General features: G+C 41.2%; 1 protein-coding gene across 1 annotated transcript in view; it reads left to right on the forward strand.

Moving 5' to 3' along the window:
• The window catches only part of crybg1b (crystallin beta-gamma domain containing 1b), a 42,365-nt gene that overhangs the window by 9,261 nt on the left and 12,543 nt on the right, over window positions 1-20,561 (forward strand). Inside the window, exons 3-11 of the mRNA XM_067427511.1 lie at window positions 322-6,565; window positions 8,169-8,315; window positions 9,674-9,712; window positions 9,909-10,027; window positions 12,240-12,387; window positions 12,534-12,673; window positions 16,309-16,471; window positions 18,337-18,467; window positions 19,687-19,813. Of these exons, the coding sequence (XP_067283612.1) occupies window positions 322-6,565; window positions 8,169-8,315; window positions 9,674-9,712; window positions 9,909-10,027; window positions 12,240-12,387; window positions 12,534-12,673; window positions 16,309-16,471; window positions 18,337-18,467; window positions 19,687-19,813 (7,258 nt within the window). The remainder of the gene's footprint in view (window positions 1-321; window positions 6,566-8,168; window positions 8,316-9,673; window positions 9,713-9,908; window positions 10,028-12,239; window positions 12,388-12,533; window positions 12,674-16,308; window positions 16,472-18,336; window positions 18,468-19,686; window positions 19,814-20,561) is intronic.

The raw sequence follows: 20,561 nt of genomic DNA on the forward strand, positions 1-20,561 counted from the left end.
TTGAACCCATTGAATGAACTGGGTTTGTCCATTTTCAACCCAACTTGGGTTGTTTTTAACCCAGCATTTTTAGAGTGTATATATTAGCAAACCACATATCAATTGAAAGCTTATTTACTCAGCATTCAGATGATGCTTGAATCTCAATGTCCAAAAAATTAACCCTTTTAACTGGTTTTGTGGTCACATTTGTTAATTTGAGATGGCTCTACTCAAACCAATTAATTATTTTGAGCGTTAGCACAGTGTAGTGAAGGCAGTGGATGCTAATATGAATAAAGTAAACATCATATAGATGACATTTACTGTGTTATTTTACAGATGTCCAGAGGACAGAGTGGATGGGACGAACGTGAAGACCAGTCATCAAAAGGGCCGAATTGCAGACAAGATCAATCTGTTTGAAAAAGGCACGAACAAACCCGGTAGCTCTACAAACATGCGGCATCTGGATATTTCTCCAGCTCGAAATGTGGCTGTTCGTCTCGCAGAACATGGCGGAATGAGGCCCGGTTCTGCACTGCAAAACCGATCGGTTAAAGAAAGGGCGATGGATTTCAATGCAGGAGGAGAGAAGATAATATTGCCGTCTGGGCATCCATTGAGCGAAAGACAGTTAAAAACCGCTGGACGTACTGAACCACAGGTTAAACCCAAACCCATAGATCAAACAGACTCCAAATCCCACAATGCAACACAAAGCAAACCTGCACTGTCAGAGGGCACAAGCGACTCAAACATTGGGAATAAAGATTTATTTTGTTCTGTCCTGGAAGTTTCATCTCCTTCTGACGAAACCCCGCCGGTGAAATCGCCAAATCGGACAAGCTCACGATCTAAAAGACGACGAAGCAAAGACACTATTCAACCGCTGAGCCCAACCAGCAAAAACAAACAAGACAAAGAGGAGGTCAAGAGCAACATAGCACCAAAAATACCCCTAAAACCTCTTCCAGATGCAGAAAACACCACAGACCAGAGTTTGACAAGCACATCCGGTGAAGAATTCGCAAGCAAAACGCCTAAAGCAGGAGATATGTCATCAAACACTGATTCAAAGAGGTTACAAAAAGCTCCACATATGGACACAAAAGCTCTTAAAGAAATTAAAAGCAAAGAGAGAGAGAACAGGGAGGACTTTGCTTCCGAGCCATTAAACTCTCAAACTGAGAAGAGCTCAGATGAAGTGAATATAGAGCGACTAAATGACGACAAAAAGCAGCCTGTTCAAGAAGGAGAACCGGGAGAGAACAGAGACACGATTGTAAACACATTGTTTGGAGAGTCAGAGAAACTGGATCCATCTGTGACAAAAGATGAGAAACCACCATTCCCGGAGGACCTGAAACTGGCCAACTCTAAAGACTCCCTTGTGCCAGCCAATAGCAGCGCTGCATCCTTTAGGAAAGATGCCATGCGGAACAGAGAAAACGAGACAGGTATGCTGGTCTTACCTGAGAAAGACACCAATATATGTGTGCATGAAGCGAAAAATACCCCTGAAAATGACCCAAATGCTGGCTTTGGCTTTGATGAAAGACCATCAAAGCCAAATTATAAGAGTAAAGAAAAAGACGATCAGAGTAAGAAACACTACAATATAACAGAAGCAGCTGAGACACACAAACACAGTAATGAAGTCAACACTACAGAAGGAGAAATTACAGCAAAGACACCTAAAAAAGGTGAATCAAAGGATCAGAGTAAAGAAAACGATGCTTCTACAAGTAGGGCACTGGCGACACCAAACCCTGCATTGGTAAAGAAACAAAATTATGAAATGGATGCTTTAAGTTCACCTCAGATTCCACCTACGGAGGGAGGCGGCCCTAAAAGAGGAGAGCCACAGAGCCAATCAGAGAGCAGAGAAGAACAGAAGACAGCATCCAGTAAAAGGGATTTACAACAGCAAGAACAAAAGACTCAAGACACAGAAAAGACATCCTTAGTAAACGGAGACTTGAACTCTGGAGAGACAGAAGATCAGTTGTCTGTCTGTATTGAACAGTCTGGAGAAAAAATTCTTAGCACTAGCCATGAAAACACTCAAATACCAGCCAGTAAAGATAATGTATCTCTGCGCTCAAAGAAAAAGAAGCCTAGTTCATTGCCACCCACAGCCAATGAAGCATCTTCTACTCAGTCTGGCCAAGCTAGTGAAAAGATTGCCCCTAAACCAGCCTCAACAAATGAGACAGCCTCTGCTGTGCCAGCGTCAACCAATGAAAAGGCCACGCCTCTGACAGCATCAGCTAATGAAAAGGCCACACCTCCAACAGCATCACCAAAGGCTACGCCTCCAACAGAATCAAGTAAAGAAAAGGCCACGCCTCCAACAGAATCAAGTAAAGAAAAGGCCACGCCTCCAACAGAATCAAGTAAAGAAAAGGCCACGCCTCCAACAGAATCAAGTAAAGAAAAGGCCATGCCTCCAACAGAATCAAGTAAAGAAATGGCCACGCCTCCAACAGCATCAGCTATTGAAAAGGCCACGCCTCCAACAGCATCAGCTAATGAAAAGGCCACGCCTCCAACAGCATCAACAAAGGCCACGCCTCCAACAGAATCAAGTAAAGAAAAGGCCACACCTCCAACAGCATCAAGTAAAGAAAAGGCCACGCCTCCAAAAGAATCAAGTAAAGAAAATTCCACGCCTCCAACAGAATCAAGTAAAGAAAAGGCCACGCCTCCAACAAAATCAAGTAAAGAAAAGGCCACGCCTCCAACAGCATCAGCTAATGAAAAGGCCACACCTCCAACAGCATCAAGTAAAGAAAAGGCCACGCCTTTAACAGAATCAAGTAAAGAAAAGGCCACACCTCCAACAGCATCAAGTAAAGAAAAGGCCACACCTCCAACAGCATCAGCTAATGAAAAGGCCACGCCTCCAACAGAATCAACTAATGAAAAGGCCACGCCTCAAACAGCATCAGCTAATGAAAAGGCCATGCCTTCAACAGCATCAGCTAAAGAAAAGGCCACGCCTCCAACAGCATCAACTAATGAAAATGCCACCCCTCCAACAGCATCAGCTAAAGAAAAGGCTACGCCTCCAACAGCATCAACTAATGAAAAGGCCACCCCTCCAACAGAATCAGCTAATGAAAAGGCCACGCCTCCAACAGCATCAGCTAATGAAAAGGCCACGCCTCCAACAGCATCAGCTAATGAAAAGGCCACGCCTCCAACAGCATCAGCTAATGAAAAGGCCATGCCTCCAACAGCATCAGCTAATGAAAAGGCCACGCCTCCAACAGAATCAGCTAATGAAAAGGCCACGCCTCCAACAGCATCAGCTAATGAAAAGGCCACGCCTCCAACGGCATCAGCTAATGAAATGGCCACGCCTCCAACCGAATCAGCTAATGAAAAGGCCATGCCTCCAACAGCATCAGCTAATGAAAAGGCCACGCCTCCAACAGCATCAGCTAATGAAAAGGCCACGCCTCCAACAGAATCAGCGAATGAAAAGGCTACGCCTCCAACAGCATCAGCTAATGAAAAGGCCACGCCTCCAACAGCATCAGCTAATGAAAAGGCCACGCCTCCAACAGAATCAGCTAATGAAAAGGCCACGCCTCCAACAGCATCAGCTAATGAAAAGGCCACGCCTCCAACAGCATCAGCTAATAAAAAGGCCACGCCTCCAACAGCATCAGCTAGTGAAAAGGCCACGCCTCCAACAGCATCAGCTAATAAAAAGGCCACGCCTCCAACAGCTAATGAAAAGACCACGCCTCCAACAGCATCAGCTAATGAAAAGACCACGCCTCCAACAGCAGCTAATGAAAAGGCCACGCCTCCACCAGCATCACCTAATGAAAAGGCCACGCCCCCACCAGCATCACCTAACGAAAAGGCCACGCCTCCACCAGCCTCAACTAATAAAAAGACCATCCCTACAAAACCGTCAACTAAAGAAAACGCTCCACCGCCAGCCACAACCGATTCAACAGTTTCCATTGATAAGACTACCAAAAGTGAGAGGACATCACCACTACCTGCATCATCCTCCTTCCCACTAACCTCTACCAATGGAGAGAACATAACTCCACTTCCTTCATCCATCGAAAAGACTGTATTACCACCAGCATCAATCAAGGAAAAGACCTTGCCTCCTCATGCCACATCCACAGATCCAGCCACAAGAAAAAAGAAATTTACTCCCAAACCCTTCTTCCTTCCACAAATCCCTTCTGCACCTGGAAGCTCCTCCCAAAACAGGGACTCTCCATCTAGCTGGCTCGATGTGGAACGTCCAATAGGGAAGAAACCGTTGTTTTCAGAACCAAAACCAAAGCTCAGCAAGTCTGTGGGTAAGACAAACCGGGATACATCGGGAGAATTCGACCCAGAGGACTTTATTGCAAATGTGAAAAGGCTAGCAATGCCGTTCAATCTTCCCCGACGCAAACACAACCAACATCGCCTGCAAGTCCCTTCTGTCCTTCCGGCCATCAGAGAAGACCGGCTTGAGAAACCCTTTGATCCAGATGAGTTCAAGCCTGGCTTGAGGAGAAGACGGGAATTCATTTTGGATTTGGCTCCCAGTTCAATATCCAAGAGTCAAGTTACAGAAGACACCAAACCAAAGTGGACAAAACCTGAGCGCGAGAGCATCCTCACTCGGTCCCTGATCTTCCAGAGATCAAGGAAGGAGTCTAAACAAGAAGAGGGAGAAAAAGAGGAGAAAGTATCCGATGAAAGTACAACAGAACCACTTAAAACGAGGTCTCGTTTGGAGAGGTGCTCCATTGTTAGCATCCTACGCAGCCCCAGCAAAGGGAGACGTATGGAGTTTTTAAACCCCACGGGGTGTCCTTCAGATGGGCTTTTATCACCCACTGATGCTCCTGGGTCTACACCACCTCCACAATCACATCTGGCACCATCTGTAGTATCACCCGAACAGGTCATGGTAGAGGAAGTCCTAGCAAAGAATGATGGCCGCTTTACCCCTCATGGTTCTCAGGTTATTCTGAAACCTAGCAAGGATGTTGGGCCTACCATGACACCTGACCCCAAAACAACTTCATCCGAAGCCACTATAGTAAAAGACACTAAAGCACCTTCCAGTGATAGCCAGTGTGGTTCCCAAGTTGTTCTAAAACCTGCTAAGGATGATGGACCTACGCAAGCACCTGATTTGAAAATAACTTCAACCGACCCCCAGGTCACACATTCACCTGCTACACCTAGTTGTACCCAATCTGGTTCCCAAGTTGCTCTAAAACACTCCAAGAACATTGGCTCAACCATGAAACCTGACCCCAAAACAACTTCAACAGACCCTACAGTTACTATGGAAAAAGACACTAAAGCACCTTCCAGTGATACCCAGTCTGGTTCCCAAGTTGTTCTAAAACCTCCTACGGATGATGGACCTACGCAAGCACCTGATTTGAAAACAACTTCATCCGACCCCCTGGTCTCTATTTCACCTCCTACACCTAGTTGTACCCAGTCTGGTTCCCAAGTTGTTGGCCCAACCGTGACACCTGACCTCAAAGCAACTTCAAGAGACCAAACAACCACTATGGTAAAAGACACTAAAGCACCTTCCAGTGATAGCCAGTCTGGTTCCCAAGTTGTTCTAAAACCTCCTAAGGATGATGGACCTATGCAAGCACCTGATTTGAAAACAACTTCATCCAACCCCCAGGTCACAAATTCACCTGCTACACCTAGTTGTACCCAATCTGGTCCCCAAGTTGCTCTAAAACACTCCAAGAACATTGGCCCAACCATGAAACCTGACCCCAAAACAACTTCAACAGACCCTACAGTTACTATGGAAAAAGACACTAAAGCACCTTCCAGTGATTCCCAGTCTGGTTCCCAAGTTGTTCTTAAACCTCCTAAGGAAGATGGACCTACACAAGCACCTAGTTATACCCAGTCTGGTTCCCAAGTTGTTGGCCCAACCATGACACCTGAATTCAAAGCAACTTCAAGAGACCAAACAGACACTATGGTAAAAGACACTAAAGCACCTCCCGGTGATACCCAATCGGATTCCCAGGTTGTTCTAAAACACACCAAGGATGATGGACCTACCATGACACCTGACTTAAAAACAACTTCATCCGACCCCCTGGTCTCTATTTCACCTCCTACACCTAGTTGTACCCAATCTAATTCCCAAATTGTTGGCCCTACTATGACACCAGACCCCAAAACAACTTCAAGAGACCCCACAGTTACTACGTTAACAGACACTAATGCACTTTTACATCCTAGTGGTACCCAGACTACTTCCCAGGTTGTTCTAAAACCTACTAAGGATGATGGACCTTCAGCAGACCGTCCAATCACGAAGTTAACAGACACTAAAACACCACCACTTCCCAGCAGTATCCAGAACGGTTCTGATGTTGTTCTGCAACCTGATGGACCAATCCTGATGCCTGACCTGAAAACAACTACAGTAGACCCCATTCCCCCTATAATAACAGCTCCTCCAGCACTTCCTTCCTTTGAAGACATCAAGTTGCCCAGTTTAATGGAGAATTTTCTTCAAAAGAAGCCCGAAACCAGCCAATCATCAAATAAGATCGACCCACCGGTCAGTCATCCCTCATTCACCACACTGACAACAGACACACATTTATATGTTCATATACCCAGCTAGTGTTTCTCATAAGCCACGTTTCCATTGAAATTACTCCCTGAACTTTCCCTGAGCACAACTTTCCAGTTCCCACTGGACTTCGTCCTCCGCATATAAGCTTTAAAGGGTTAGTTCACTTCAAAATGAAAATCTCCTGTTATTTTACTCGTCCCCATCTCATCCAAGATGTTCATGTGTTTCTTTCTTCAGTCGATAACAAATTAAGTTTCTTGAGGAAAACATTCCAGGATTTTTCTCCTCATAATGGACTTCAGTGGAAATCAATGGTTGAAGGTCCAGATCAATGCAGTTTCAGAGGAAGAGCTTCAGAGACTCTGATGATCCCAGAGGAATAGAGTCTGATCCAGACAAACCATCGCACATTTTAGAAAGCAAAAAAATAAACGTTTATATACCTTTTAACCTCGAATGCTGGATTTCGGTGTTCGGTGTCGTTCTTCTTCTCAGCGAATGAGATCAACACGTCGGAAAGGTCACGTGACAGGTGGAAGTGCCGACCCAGTGTTAAAACGAAAGTGCAAAGACTAAATCAAACGCCCTTGACACAAATAAATGTCGATGTCGGATGATTTTAAAGTTGGAGGCACTGGGTCGGTACTTCCACCTTTCCGAGGTGATGACGTCATAAGCCGTGAAGAAGAACGACACCAAAGTCAAACGTTTGTGGTTAAAATGTATATAAACATTTATTTTTTCTTGCAAATGTGTGATGGTTTGTCTGGATCAGACTCTATTCCTCTGGGATCATCTGAGCCTCTGAAGCTCTTCCTCTGAAACTGCATTGATTTGGACCTTCAACCGTTGTTTCCCATTGAAATCCATTATATGGAGAAAAATCCTGGAATGTTTTCCTTAAAAAAAAACGTAATTTCTTTTCGACTGAAGAAAGAAAGACAAGAAACATCTTGGATGAGATGGTGGGCGAGGAAATTCAGGAAAAAATCTGGAAATTTTCATTTTGAAGTGAACTAATCCTTTAATAAATCTTATACTTAAATGATTAGTTCACTTTTAAATAAACTTTTACTGATAATTTACTCATCCCCGTGTCATCCAAGATATCCATGTCTTTCTTTCTTCAGTGGAAAAGAAATGAAGGTTTTTGATAAAAACATTCCAGGATGTTTCTCCGTATAATGGACTTCAATGGGCCCCAAACAGTTCAAGGGCCAAATGACAGTTTCAGTGCATTTTTAAAGGGCTTTAAACGACACCAGACGATGAATAAGGGTCTTATCTAAACAAACCATCGCTCATTTAAACAAAAAATAATAAAGTTTTAGTTGTTTAAGCACAGATGCTGGCCTTGCTACATTTTGGTTATAGATAGTATTTTGTAATATAACAAATTTCTATCCATACAGAGGGCGCATACTTTAAATGTATTGAAATTAATAAGATATCTTTGAGTAAACTTCAAATATCATTGGCCGGGCCGAGTGTCCTGGTTTTCGGGAATCAAAATATGGTCACCCTAGTCTATCACTGTGCAAAATATGTCACATATTTCAGCGTTTGTGTGTGTTTGGTTGGTTAGGTGGCTAGAGAAAGTGCTTCAATACCTGGGCTTGTGGATCTGAACACGGCTGTTGACGTAGCGGACAGGAAAACCCAAGAAGTTACGATTCCACAAGTTCCAGCATCCCAAATCCTTCCAGCTAATCCTCAGAGAGAACTCCCAAATGTATGTCCATCACCAATGTCTTTTTTTCTAAATCCCAGACGTGATAGCTGCAATTGCTCTGAAGAACTGCATGCCAGCTTGTTATTCATGCATGTCCGTATTTGTACATGACAACATGAAAGATTTGACATTTTTATAACAGGGTAATATCGTTGGGAAATCATTATTTTTGACTAGTGTCGGCCCAGATTTGCGTTGTTAACATTATTTAACATGTTGATAACATTATTTAAAATGTTGTTCACATGATTTAATACCTTGCTAGCATGTTTTATCACGTTGCTACCATGAATTAACAGTCCCTGCAATTATTTAACACATTGTTAAAAAAATTTAACATGTTGCTAGCATTAATTTGCATGTTGTTACCATGATTTAACACATTGCTACCGTATGACATTATTTAACACATTGCTAGCCTTTTTTAGCAAGTTGTTATTATTATTGAGCATGTTGCTAGCTTGAAATGGCACATTGTTAACATGTTTTAGCATGTTTTAGCATGTTTTCCTAGGATAGTCGTCAAACTTTGCTAGTGATGGCTCAAATACTCTAAAAGTCTTACTGTGCAAAAGTTTTGACCTCCTCAATGAAAGTCCATGGGATTTTTCGTAGTTTTGATCATCCGTTTTACGAGAATCGCAGGTCAGATCAATTACCCGTCGCGTTTAAATGGTTGTAGTGAAGTTTTAACAGGGTAAAATCTTTGGGACATAATTAAATCATATTTTTTGACTAGTGTTGGGCCCAGATCCGGGCCACATCTGCATTGTTACCATTATTTAACATGTCGATAACATAATTTAACATGTTGCTAGCATGAATAAACATGATTTAGCACACTGCTAGCATTATTTAACACATTGCAAGCCTTTCTTTAGCAAGTTGTTATCATTATTTAGCATGTTTTCTAACATGATTTAACAAGTTGCTATCTTGAATTGGCACATTGTTAACTTTTTTTAGCATATTGCTAGCATGCTTATCACTTTGTTTGCATGAATTAGCATATTTTAGCATTTTTGCTAGCATGATTAACACATTGTTTGCATGTTTTAGCATGTTGTCCTAGGATTATCGTCAATCTTAGCTAGTGATAGCTAAAAGCTCTTATTGTCCATGGAATTTTTCGTAGTTTTGATCGTCCGTTTAACGAGAAACACAAGTCGGATCAGTAACCCCGTCAGTGGTCGTAGTTTTAACAGGGTAACATTTTTGGGACATCATATTTTTGACTAGTGTCGGGCCCAGATCTGGCAAATTAATTCAATGAATACCAGAGCGGACATTATTTTGCTGTGTGGGAAAACAATTACCTGGTTTATTCTCCTAACCACAAATGGCTTTTTATCTTTCAGATTCCAACTGCTCGTGGAATCCATCGGCGCCCTGCGAAGGTTTGCCAACATTTCAAACTCATGACCGAACAGAGATTTTCAGATATCATAAGCTGCATTCCTTGTTCTGTTTGCATAACAAGAGCCAAGTTTCATTTATTGTACATCAACTGTAACTTGTTCTACCGGTCCTGCAATAATAAGTGCCCCCCATATAGAGTCCATAAAGTGATTAACTGCATCTTGTGTCCGTCAGATTGTGATATTTGAGCACCACCAGTTCAACGGTCAGTCCTTTGAGTTCTTCAGGGATCAGCCTGATGCTACACAAATGCAACTGTCCAGTGTCATATCTATTAAAGTGGTCAGAGGATGGTAAGAAACGCAGATATGCACATCTATGGAGATCAAGTACTCAGTAGTTTAGATTTAAAGTAACACTCCACTTAAAAAAAATGTCCAAGTCCCTTAGAGTTAAACTGTTGAGTTTTACCGTTTTTGAATCCATTCAGCCGATCTCTGTATCTGGCGATAGCACTTTTAGCATAGCTTAGCATACATCATTGAATCAGATTAGGCCATTAGCATCGCACTCAGAAATTACCAAAGACTTTATTTTTTCATGGATAATATTTTTCTTGTTTACAACTTGGCTATTCTGTAGTTTGATCGTGAACTAAGACCAACGGAAAATGAAAGTTGCGATTTTTAGACCGCTATAGATAGGAACTATTCTCTCATTCCTGCGTAATAATCACAGAACTTTGTGGCCGTACCATGGGTCCAGCGGCGCAGTGATATTACAGTGTCTGAAAGTAGTCCTCAGACAGGTAACTTCCAATACAACCAGCACTAAGTTTGTGTAGTTGCAGAGAATGCACTTTTACGGCAGGAAATCTGTGATGATGACGTAGGAATGAGAAAATAGTTTCTAGTCATATCGATCTAAAAAAATCGCAACTTTTCATTTTTCGTTGGTCTTAGTACACGGTGTAACTATAGAAGAGTCACGTTTAAAATAGGAAAAATATTGAACGTTTTGGGTCATTTTTTTGAGCGCGATGCTAATGGTCTAATCCGATTCAATGATGTATGCTAAGCTATGCTAAAAGTGCTAAAACCAGATACAGAGATCGGCTGAATGGATTTAAAAATGCTAAAACTCAACTGTTTACACTGCAAAAAAATGCATTTCCTACTTAGTATTTTTGTCTTGTTTCTAGTCCAAACATCTAAAAATTCTTAAAATAAGAAGTAATTACTAGACAAGCAAAAGTTATTGTCTTTTTTTGGGGAAAATAACTCAAAATGAAGAGAGTTTTTGCTTAAAATAAGATAAATAATCTGCCAATGGGGTGAGAAAAATAACTTTAAAACAAGATTATTTTTCTCACCCCTGTAAGGCCGCCCAAATCGTCCCAATGGAGGCTAACGATCGGCGGGTGAAGGTCGCTGCGCGTTCGGTCTTTTCAGCGGAGCAAAGGGGATTTTATTCCAATTCCTCTTAATCTGACTCCATATTTAATGATAATTTAGAATTTAGGTTAGAATGCCAATTGGTTATTTGGTCATTCATTTTTAATAGTTTACGTACACATTTAATTATTCCGTTTAACCCTTTGTTGAAATTATACCCTGATTATACCCATATTATACCCATAAATTATAACCTGAATAATTCCAGAGCAAGTCAGAATCAATCAAAGTGTAACAATTTATTTTACAGTCAGGTAAATGTATAAAGCCAATTACATAGTCAATTCAAAGGTAATCCATATATAACATCAAATACTCTGAAGTAAAGAATGAAATATATACCTGACTTCTGAAAACTACATAATGCTGGCTATCTTGAGACATCCAGCATTACGGGCTGACCGGTTTAAAGTGTCAAGCCCTGAGCTCTTTGCAACATTTCCTTAAATACCCAGAACCAGATACATACCCAGAACCATTTGAAACTCTTTCAAATGGAAACACCAGTTAACAATAGGAATTTGCATTAATCAGGTCCTATAGACTTGATTAGAAGAGAGGCCAAATGGCTGAAAGCCACACCCACCATACACCAAGGAAAGATATCTTTAAACTCTTAAAACGTTTAGGATGTTCTAGTTTACTTCTGTGGAGTAGAGATATTTGTACCAGTCGCACTGAGACATTTCAAATGATATCAAACACATATAATACTCAATCGTGAGGATTGACATTGTAACAAAGAGATTTCTGGTGCATTTCAGGTGATCTCAAGTTTGGGGGAGCAGTAGTTTGGGGGAAGTTTCATGAATGAGTTCAGATGCTAATTTTCTTTGTTTTCTCAGAGCGATTAGACATTTCGGCATCTACTAGGTTTTTCCAGCCTTACACCCCATTGGCAGATTATTTTGCTTATTTTAAGCAAAAACTCTCCTAATTGTGAGTTATTTGCTCCCAAAACAAGACAATAATTTGTACTTGTCAAGTAAATGTTTCTTAATGTAAGATTTTTTAGATATTTGCAGTGTAACTCTAAAGGACTTTGAAAATAAGCCTATTTTTTTTTTTAAAGTGTAGTGTTACTTTAATGGTGCACTTTGGCCTATTGCAGTTGGATACTGTATGAGAAACCAGGGTTTGAGGGACGATGCATCGCTCTGGAAGAGGAAGGCGTTATCGAGCTGCCCAATCAATGGGCAGAAGAGGGCGAAGAAACATCTACCCCTTTGGTCATTGGCTCAATTCGCCTGGCTGTCAGAGTAAGTGACCTTTTATCTTCAAAGGAATTCTGAAGTGTCAAAAGAAACTGACCGCTGTGTGTGTGTGTGTGTGTGTGTGTGTGTGTGTGTGTGTGTGTGTGTGTGTGTGTGTGTGTGTGTGTGTGTGTGTGTGTGTGTGTGTGTAGGACTACACTCCGCCCCGGATAGAGCTGTTCACCGAGCCCACTGGCAGGGGCAGAAGCTCTGAGTATGTGGAGGTCACAGAGGAAGTGGGCAGTTTCGGCCTTCCTCAGAACACCGGCTCTATCAAAGTCCACAGTGGTCTGTAAGTTCACAAACACACCCTGCTCAGACCTTGAACGTTTCCTGGGGTGTGTGTGTGTGTTTGGACACTGTTGTTGGGTGTGTGGTCAAGCTGAAGCTCTAGACATGCACATCTTTACTATGATCTTATTAGGAATGTGTGTTATGATTCACTTTCTGTTTATAACTAGGCAATCCTGTTGAAAAAATCAGCATATACTGGTTAGGTGTGTTTTGAATCATGACAGCTGGTTTGAGCTGGACCTGAGCTGGTCAAGTTTAAACCAGTTTAAACCAGCTCATGACCAGCTCATGACCAGTTTAAACCAGCTCAGGACCAGTTTAAACCAGCTCATGACCAACTCAGGACCAGTTTAAACCAGCTCAGGACCAGTTTAAACCAGCTCATGACCAACTCAGGACCAGTTTAAACCAGCTCAGGACCAGTTTAAACCAGCTCATGACCAACTCAGGACCAGTTTAAACCAGCTCATGACCAACTCAGGACCAGTTTAAACCAGCTCATGACCAACTCAGGACCAGTTTAAACCGGCTCATGACCAACTCAGGACCAGTTTAAACCAGCTCAGGACCAGTTTAAACCAGCTCATGACCAACTCAGGACCAGTTTAAACCAGCTCATGACCAACTCAGGACCAGTTTAAACCAGCTCATGACCAACTCAGGACCAGTTTAAACCAGCTCAGGACCAGTTTAAACCAGCTCAGGACCAGTTTAAACCAGCTCAGGACCAGTTTAAACCAGCTCATGACCAACTCAGGACCAGTTTAAACCAGCTCAGGACCAGTTTAAACCAGCTCAGGACCAGTTTAAACCAGCTCATGACCAACTCAGGACCAGCTCAGGACCAGTTTAAACCAGCTCATGACCAGCTCTGGACACGTTTAAACCAGCTCATGACCAGCTCAGGACCAGTTTAAACCAGCTCAGGACCAGTTTAAACCAGCTCATGACCAACTCAGGACCAGTTTAAACCAGCTCATGACCAGTTTAAACCAGCTCATGACCATCTCAGAACCAGCTCAGGACCAGTTTAAACCAGCTCATGACCAGCTCAGGACCAGTTTAAACCAGCTCAGGACCAGTTTAAACCAGTTCAGGACCAGTTTAAACCAGTTCAGGACCAGTTTAAACCAGCTTCAAAGCACACCTAAGCAGCATATGGTTTATTTCAACAGGTAAACAGCTTGTTTGTGGTGCTTGTTAAGCAGAAAGAACTCCTCAGAGCAGCAGGCTAAATAATCCCCACTCTTCAGAAAGTGCGGCTCTGAGCTGAAGGCTGGCAGTGTTGTGGAAGGTCGCTCTGAAAACATCTCCACGAGACTCCTGATGATTCATGTGTGTGTTATGCTTTATGAGGGAGTCTGAGTCAGAGCCATTAGTCACACACACATCAGCAGCGCCATATAAACAACATCAGAAGCCACTTAATGGAGGGCGAAGCCTTTATTCTGTTGGCTTCAATAAGAAAAGGGGAATAATAATCTGCTGACTATATGAGCAAAGTTTGTGGACAAACTTTGGATGTTTTTAACACATTTGTTATCATTATTTATTACAAAGCTAACATGAATTAGCATGTTGCAAGCATGATTTCACACATTGTTAACATGTTTTAGCATTTTGTTAACATTAACATTTTGCTAGCATTATTTAACCATTTTTTGCTTTCACGATTAGCATTTTTGCTAACATGAATAACCCTGTTGCTGGCATTATTTAACACAATGTTAGCTTGTTTAACATGTTGTTAGCATTATTAACATGTTGGCTAACATGATTTAACATGTTGCTAGCTTTAATTGGCACATTGTTTGCATGTTTTAAAACATTGCTAGCCAGTTTTAGCATTGTTTACCATGTTGCTATCATGATTTAACACATTGCTAACATTAATTCACATGTTGCTGGCATGATTGAACACGTTAACATGTTTAACATGTTGTTAGGATGAATTGGCACATAGTTAGAATGTTTTAAAACGTTGCTAGTCAGACACATTGTTAGCATGATTAACATGTTGTTTAAGTAAGGGATAATGTACACCCAGCCGGTTATCGCAGAATAAACCCCAACAGAGCGATCAGGACCCCGACGCGAAGCGGAGGTACATTATCCCGCTTATTACACGGCTACTAGTCTCAAATAAATTAAAACATTGTCTTGAGATTAAATATTTGATTAGCTCTTCCGCAAAGCTTCCGCGAAGAAAAACAGTTCCAGACTGCTTTAAGCCTTTATCTATCGCTGCTAAATGTTGAGAATGAATGCTGAAAGGGTTAGTTCAGCCAAAAATGAAACCAAGCCTATGATTTACTCACCCTCAGGTCATTATAGGTGTTTATGACATTCTTCTGTCAGACAAATACAATCAGAGTTATATTTAAAAAGTCCAGGCTAACGTTAATCAGCTGTCCGTCAAATAACGTGCTCCACACAACTCCGATGGGTTAATAGAGCTTCTGATTCCAATCGATGCGTTTGTGTCAGAAAAATATCTATATTAAAAACGTTATAAAGGAAACCCGCCTTGAAGTCTTCCATTGTAACCCACGGCGGTTTAAGCCACAAGATGGCGCCAGCGTTAAGCACAGAAGTAGAACCGGTCGAGATAACTCGTAGTACCCGGATGAGCGGGTGTTATCTGGAAATAACATACCGCTGGAATGCGCGATTGACCAATCAGAATCAAGTATTTCACAGAGCCGTGTAATAACATGATTTAACATATATCTAGTTTGAATTGTTAGCATGTATTAAAACGTTGCTAAGCAGTTTTAGCATGATTCAACATTTAACATGCTTAACAAAATGTTAGCATTAAATTAACATTAGTTTTAGCATTTTGTCCCAGGATAGTCGTCAAGCTTTCCTAGTGGTAGCTCAAATACTTAAGTCTCGACTCCCTCAATGAAAGTCTGTGGGACTTTTCGTAGTGTTGATCGTCCGTTTTCGTCCCGTCATGTTTAGTGGTTGTAGCTTGAAAAATACTTTGTCATGCAAACATAATAATGATTAAAGTGAGAGATTATGTAAATACAGAACTTGCTTAAAAAGTGTCTTGTGTGTGCGCGTGTGTGTGTGTGTGTGTGTGTGTGTGTGTGTGTGTGTGTGTGTGTGTGTGTGTGTGTGTGTGTGTGTGCGTGTTAAACAGAAACTTGCTGAGAACAGAGAGAATTACAAAGAAACAGATGTAATAATAGGAAAGGGACTACTGAGGAAAGGAGCGGGTGGAATGTGAACAGGAATAGAAAGAGAAAATAACAGGTTGTTTGTGAGGGTGGAGGTGCGTGTCGCCAAAAGTAACGCTGCTCTGTGATTGGCTGGTTGCACAGCAAAAAAATGCTTTTCTTACTCAGTATTTTTGTCTTGTTTCTAGTCTAATTATCTCACAATTCTTACATTAATAAACATTTACTTGACAAGTAGAAATTATTGTCTTGTTTTGGGGAAAAATAACTCTAAATGAAGAGAGTTTTTGCTTAAAATAAGATAAATAATCTGCCAATGGGGTGAGAAAAATAATCTTGTTTTCTGTTTGAATTAAGATTATTTCTCTCACCCCATTGGCAGATTATTTATTAAAAGCATTATTTGCGTGGTATCTGACTGACCGCCGTGGTTTGTGGTCTGCAGGTGGCTGGTTTACAGTGATCCAGGTTTCCAGGGCCTGTTGGCAGTTTTGGAGGCCGGAGAATATCCGTTTCCTGAAGATTGGGGTTTCCCGGAGCCGATTGTGGGCTCGCTGAGGCCGCTGTGTATGGGCCTTCCTAAAGTAGAGCAGCCAACCTCAGTGAAGGTGAGTTAGCGCTTCACTGCAGAGAATGCTCTTATACGCAGACATTTGGTCTTGTTTCTAGTCTAAATATCGAACAATTCGTAAATCACGATGCATTTACTAGATCAGTAAAACAACATAAGATATTTTTTCTTGTTTTCTTGAAAATGAAATGAAGTAAAGCAAAAGCACCGCCTCCAACAGTTGATGTATTGTTTGCTAATGTATATACAATATCTGGCCGAGATACAACTATCTTGAAAATCTGGAATCTGAGGGTGCAAAAAAAACGAAATATTGAGAAAATCATCTTTAAAGTTGTCAAAATTAAGTCCTTAGCAACGCATATAACTACTAATAATACATTTTTATATATTTACGATAGGACATTTTACAGAACATGATCTTAATATCCTAATGATTTTTAATGATCATTTTGACCCTTACAATGTATTGTCGAGACTTATGACACATAATAACTTTTATGAGTATTTAGAAATCCCCAAGTTCACAAGAACTGACACATTTTAAATTATCGTTAACACTTTAGAATAATTCGTTAACATTAGTTAGTGTATTAACTAACATGAGCTAGTTAATTACTAGTTACTAATTACTACTGAGCTAGTTAATAACAATAACATTAAAGGTGCACTATGTAGTATTTTTGCAGTAAAATATCCAAAAACCACTAGGCCGGTGTTATATATTTTGTTCAGTTGAGTTCTTATAATATCCCAGATGTTTCCAACTATTTGTAAATTGTGTTAAAATTGCTATTTTAACTGCGGACCGGGACGTGTCAGCGTAGCGTCTGAGGGAGTCGCCTGTCAATCGCGTCATATCTGCGTTACCCTCGGTTTCGGCTTTTATTTGGCAGGAGCGCTTTACTCTTAGCAGTGTGAACAACTGAACGCACGGAGTAACATCATAACATCGTTTTAAACACACCTAAATGTATCTAATATGATAAACAGAGCAGCATTACCTCATAATCATAACCGGAAGAGCGGATCAGTGCAGGCGCCCGGCGAATGTGTCCCGTCCCGTCATAATAAAAGTCCCGGTATTCGTGAGGCGGGTATTTGTTTAACAATCGCTCCAGCGGCCGTGCTCTGCTCCTCAACACTCGCTCCTGCTCTGCTTTACACTACAGTAACGTTAATAACCGCATCCATGAACGTGATTTCTGCCCGAGTCCTATTTTCCACCGGCTGTGAGGTGAAGACCACATCTCCCAAGATGCTGCGCTCACACTTTGCGTCATCAAACTACGATTTGTTTTGAATAGGCGCCCTCCAGTGGACGGAAAGCTGCATAGAGCACCTTTAACTAACATGAACTAAATAACGGTGTGTTACTGTATTAGTCAATCGTTGTTAACGTTAGTTAATATAAATCCAGCTGATCATGTTCGTTCACAGTGCATTAACTAATGTTAACGAGATATTAATAACGCATTAGTAAACGTTGAAGTTAACATTAACAAAGATAAATGAATGCTGTATAAGCGCAGATCATTATTAGTTCATGTTAACTAATGACCGTTATTCTGAAGTCAACCCAAATCATCTTAATTCTGTTTCGGGGACACGATTTCAATCAGAAATCAGATTATTTTTCTCACCCCATTGGCAGATCATTTTGCCTGCTTTAAGCAAAAACTCACTTTAATATTTTCCCTCCAGAAAACAAGAAAAAATATCTTATGTCGTTTTACTCATCTAGTAAATTAATCTTGATTTAAGAATTTTTAGATATTTGGACTAAAAACAAGAAAAAAATACTAAATAAGAAGAGCATTTTTTGCAGTGTTCAACTCTCGCTTTCTTTCTTCTCTCACTTTCTTTCTTTCGTTCTTCCTTCCATCTCTCGTCCTCCTCCAGGCCGTGTTGTATGAGCGGGCCGGTCTGCAGGGCCGATGTGTGGAGGTTACGGGCGACGTGTTTTCCCTAAAATCCCACCCGGATGATCCCGGATTGACCTGTGTGGAGTCACTGAAGATCCTCGGAGGCCTGTGAGTCCTGGAAAAACACACTTCACACACTTTCCAGTATAAATCATTTTTTCTCTTTACAACTGTTTTAACTGTCCTTCTTTTTACTTTAATTCTTACACATGGTGTTCTTATTTCTCATAAATATGTTATCACTATTTTCATTCATTTCTCTGTAAAGCGCTTTGAATTGGCGTTGAGTATGAAATGTGCTTTACAAATAAACTTGCCTTGCCTTTCCAGTATTAACAAAACTCTGCAAATAATGCTCTTCTTATTTCGCTTTTTTTTCTTGTTTTTAGTCCAAATATCTAAAAATTCTTAAATCAAGATTAATTTACAAGATACAATATTTTTTCTTGTTTTCTGGAGGGAAAATATTGAAGTGAGTTTTTGCTTAAAACAGGCAAAATGATCTGCCAATGGGGTGAGAAAAATAATCTTATTTCTGATTGAAATCTTGTCCCCGAAACAGAATTAAGATGATTTGGGTTGACTTCAGAATAACGGTCATTAGTTAACATGAACTAATAATGATCTGCACTTATACACTGCTCATGTTAGTTAATACACTAACTAATCTTAAAGGAACACTCCAGTGTTTTCAGTAATAGGGCTTATTCATCTTCTCTCCTACATGTAGATATGTGGGCAAATGCATTTTTGTCTCAGTGCATGCGTTGTTTTAGTTTGGCAAGGTCGCCGCTAGCTTAGCTTAGCATAATGAATGTAATCCTATGTTGCCAGCTAGCATCTCTCGAGTAAAAGTGATCACAAAAAAACACCTGATGACTTCTTGTGGCCTGCGTATTCACAACGGGTACAGATAGCGATGCAGATTAAGACTAGACGATTTATAGGCAGATATTGGGACTATATTATGGGGAAGCAGATATCACGGCTCATCCTCACGTCCTCCAGTCCAGCGATCGCAGTGTGTGGCGTGATATCTGCCTATAAATCGTCTAGTCTTAATCTGCATCGCTATCTGTACTCGTTGTGAATACGCAGGCCACAAGAAGTCATCAGGTGTTTTTTTTTTTGTGATCACTTTTACTCGGGACATGCTAGCTGGCAACATAGGCAAAGACAAATATCTCATGTCGTTTTGCTGATCTAGTAAATGCATCTTAATTTAAGATTTGTTAGACATTTGGACTGGAAACAAGACAGAATGGCTGAGTAAGAAGAGCATTATTTGCAGTGTATGTACTCGTTTAACTCGAACTCTTTTCTCCAGGTGGGTCGGCTACGAGCTCGAGGGTTTCGACGGACAGCAGTTCCTCCTGGAGGAAGGCGAGTATTTAGACTGGAGCGACTGGGGCGGGACGGGGCAGAAGCTGCTCTCGCTGCGGCCCGTACTCATGGTGAGACTCTACTAACACATACGGCAGTCATGTTTGTGAACATTAAAGCATTAGTTCAGCCAAAAATGAAATGTCTGTCATTAACTCCTCCCCCTAATGTCGCTCCACACCCGTAAGACCTCCGTTCATCTTCACACACAGTTTAAGATATTTTATATTTAGTCCGAGAGCGTATGCAAGTGTATGCACACTATACTGTCCATGTCCAGAAAGGGAATAAAAACATCATCAGAGTAGTCCATATGAGACATCAGTGGGTTAATTAGAGTCTCTTGAAGCATCCAAAATACATTTGGGTCCAAAAATAACAAAAACTACGACTTTATTCAGCGTTGGCTTCTCTTCCGCGTTTGTGTTCAATCCTCAAATAAAGATTCAAACGGTTATGAATCAGTGAATCGATTCTTGATTCGGATCTCGTGTCAAACTGCTGAAATCACGAGACATTGGCGATCCGAATCATGAATCAATACAGTGTCAACAAAGCCAGGATATTGGCCTGAAGCTCCGCCCTCCACCTATCGACCAATCACGGAGTCAGTAGTGTTTAGGGTTGCCAGATCTGCTCTAGTTACCACAGCTGCAGATCTACAAACGTTCTGCGGATCCTGGCAACCTCGAGTCAGGGGGAGGAGGAGACACCGCTCTACAGGCATTTAAAGGGACCGTAGTACCAGTTTAGGCCACAATCTTACAACAATGTTTATGTATTTGTGCTGGAAAACAGAAACGCAGTGTTCTAGTTTAA

The sequence above is a fragment of the Pseudorasbora parva genome, chromosome 20, assembly GCF_024679245.1.
Source record: "Pseudorasbora parva isolate DD20220531a chromosome 20, ASM2467924v1, whole genome shotgun sequence".
Lineage (NCBI taxonomy): Eukaryota > Metazoa > Chordata > Actinopteri > Cypriniformes > Gobionidae > Pseudorasbora > Pseudorasbora parva.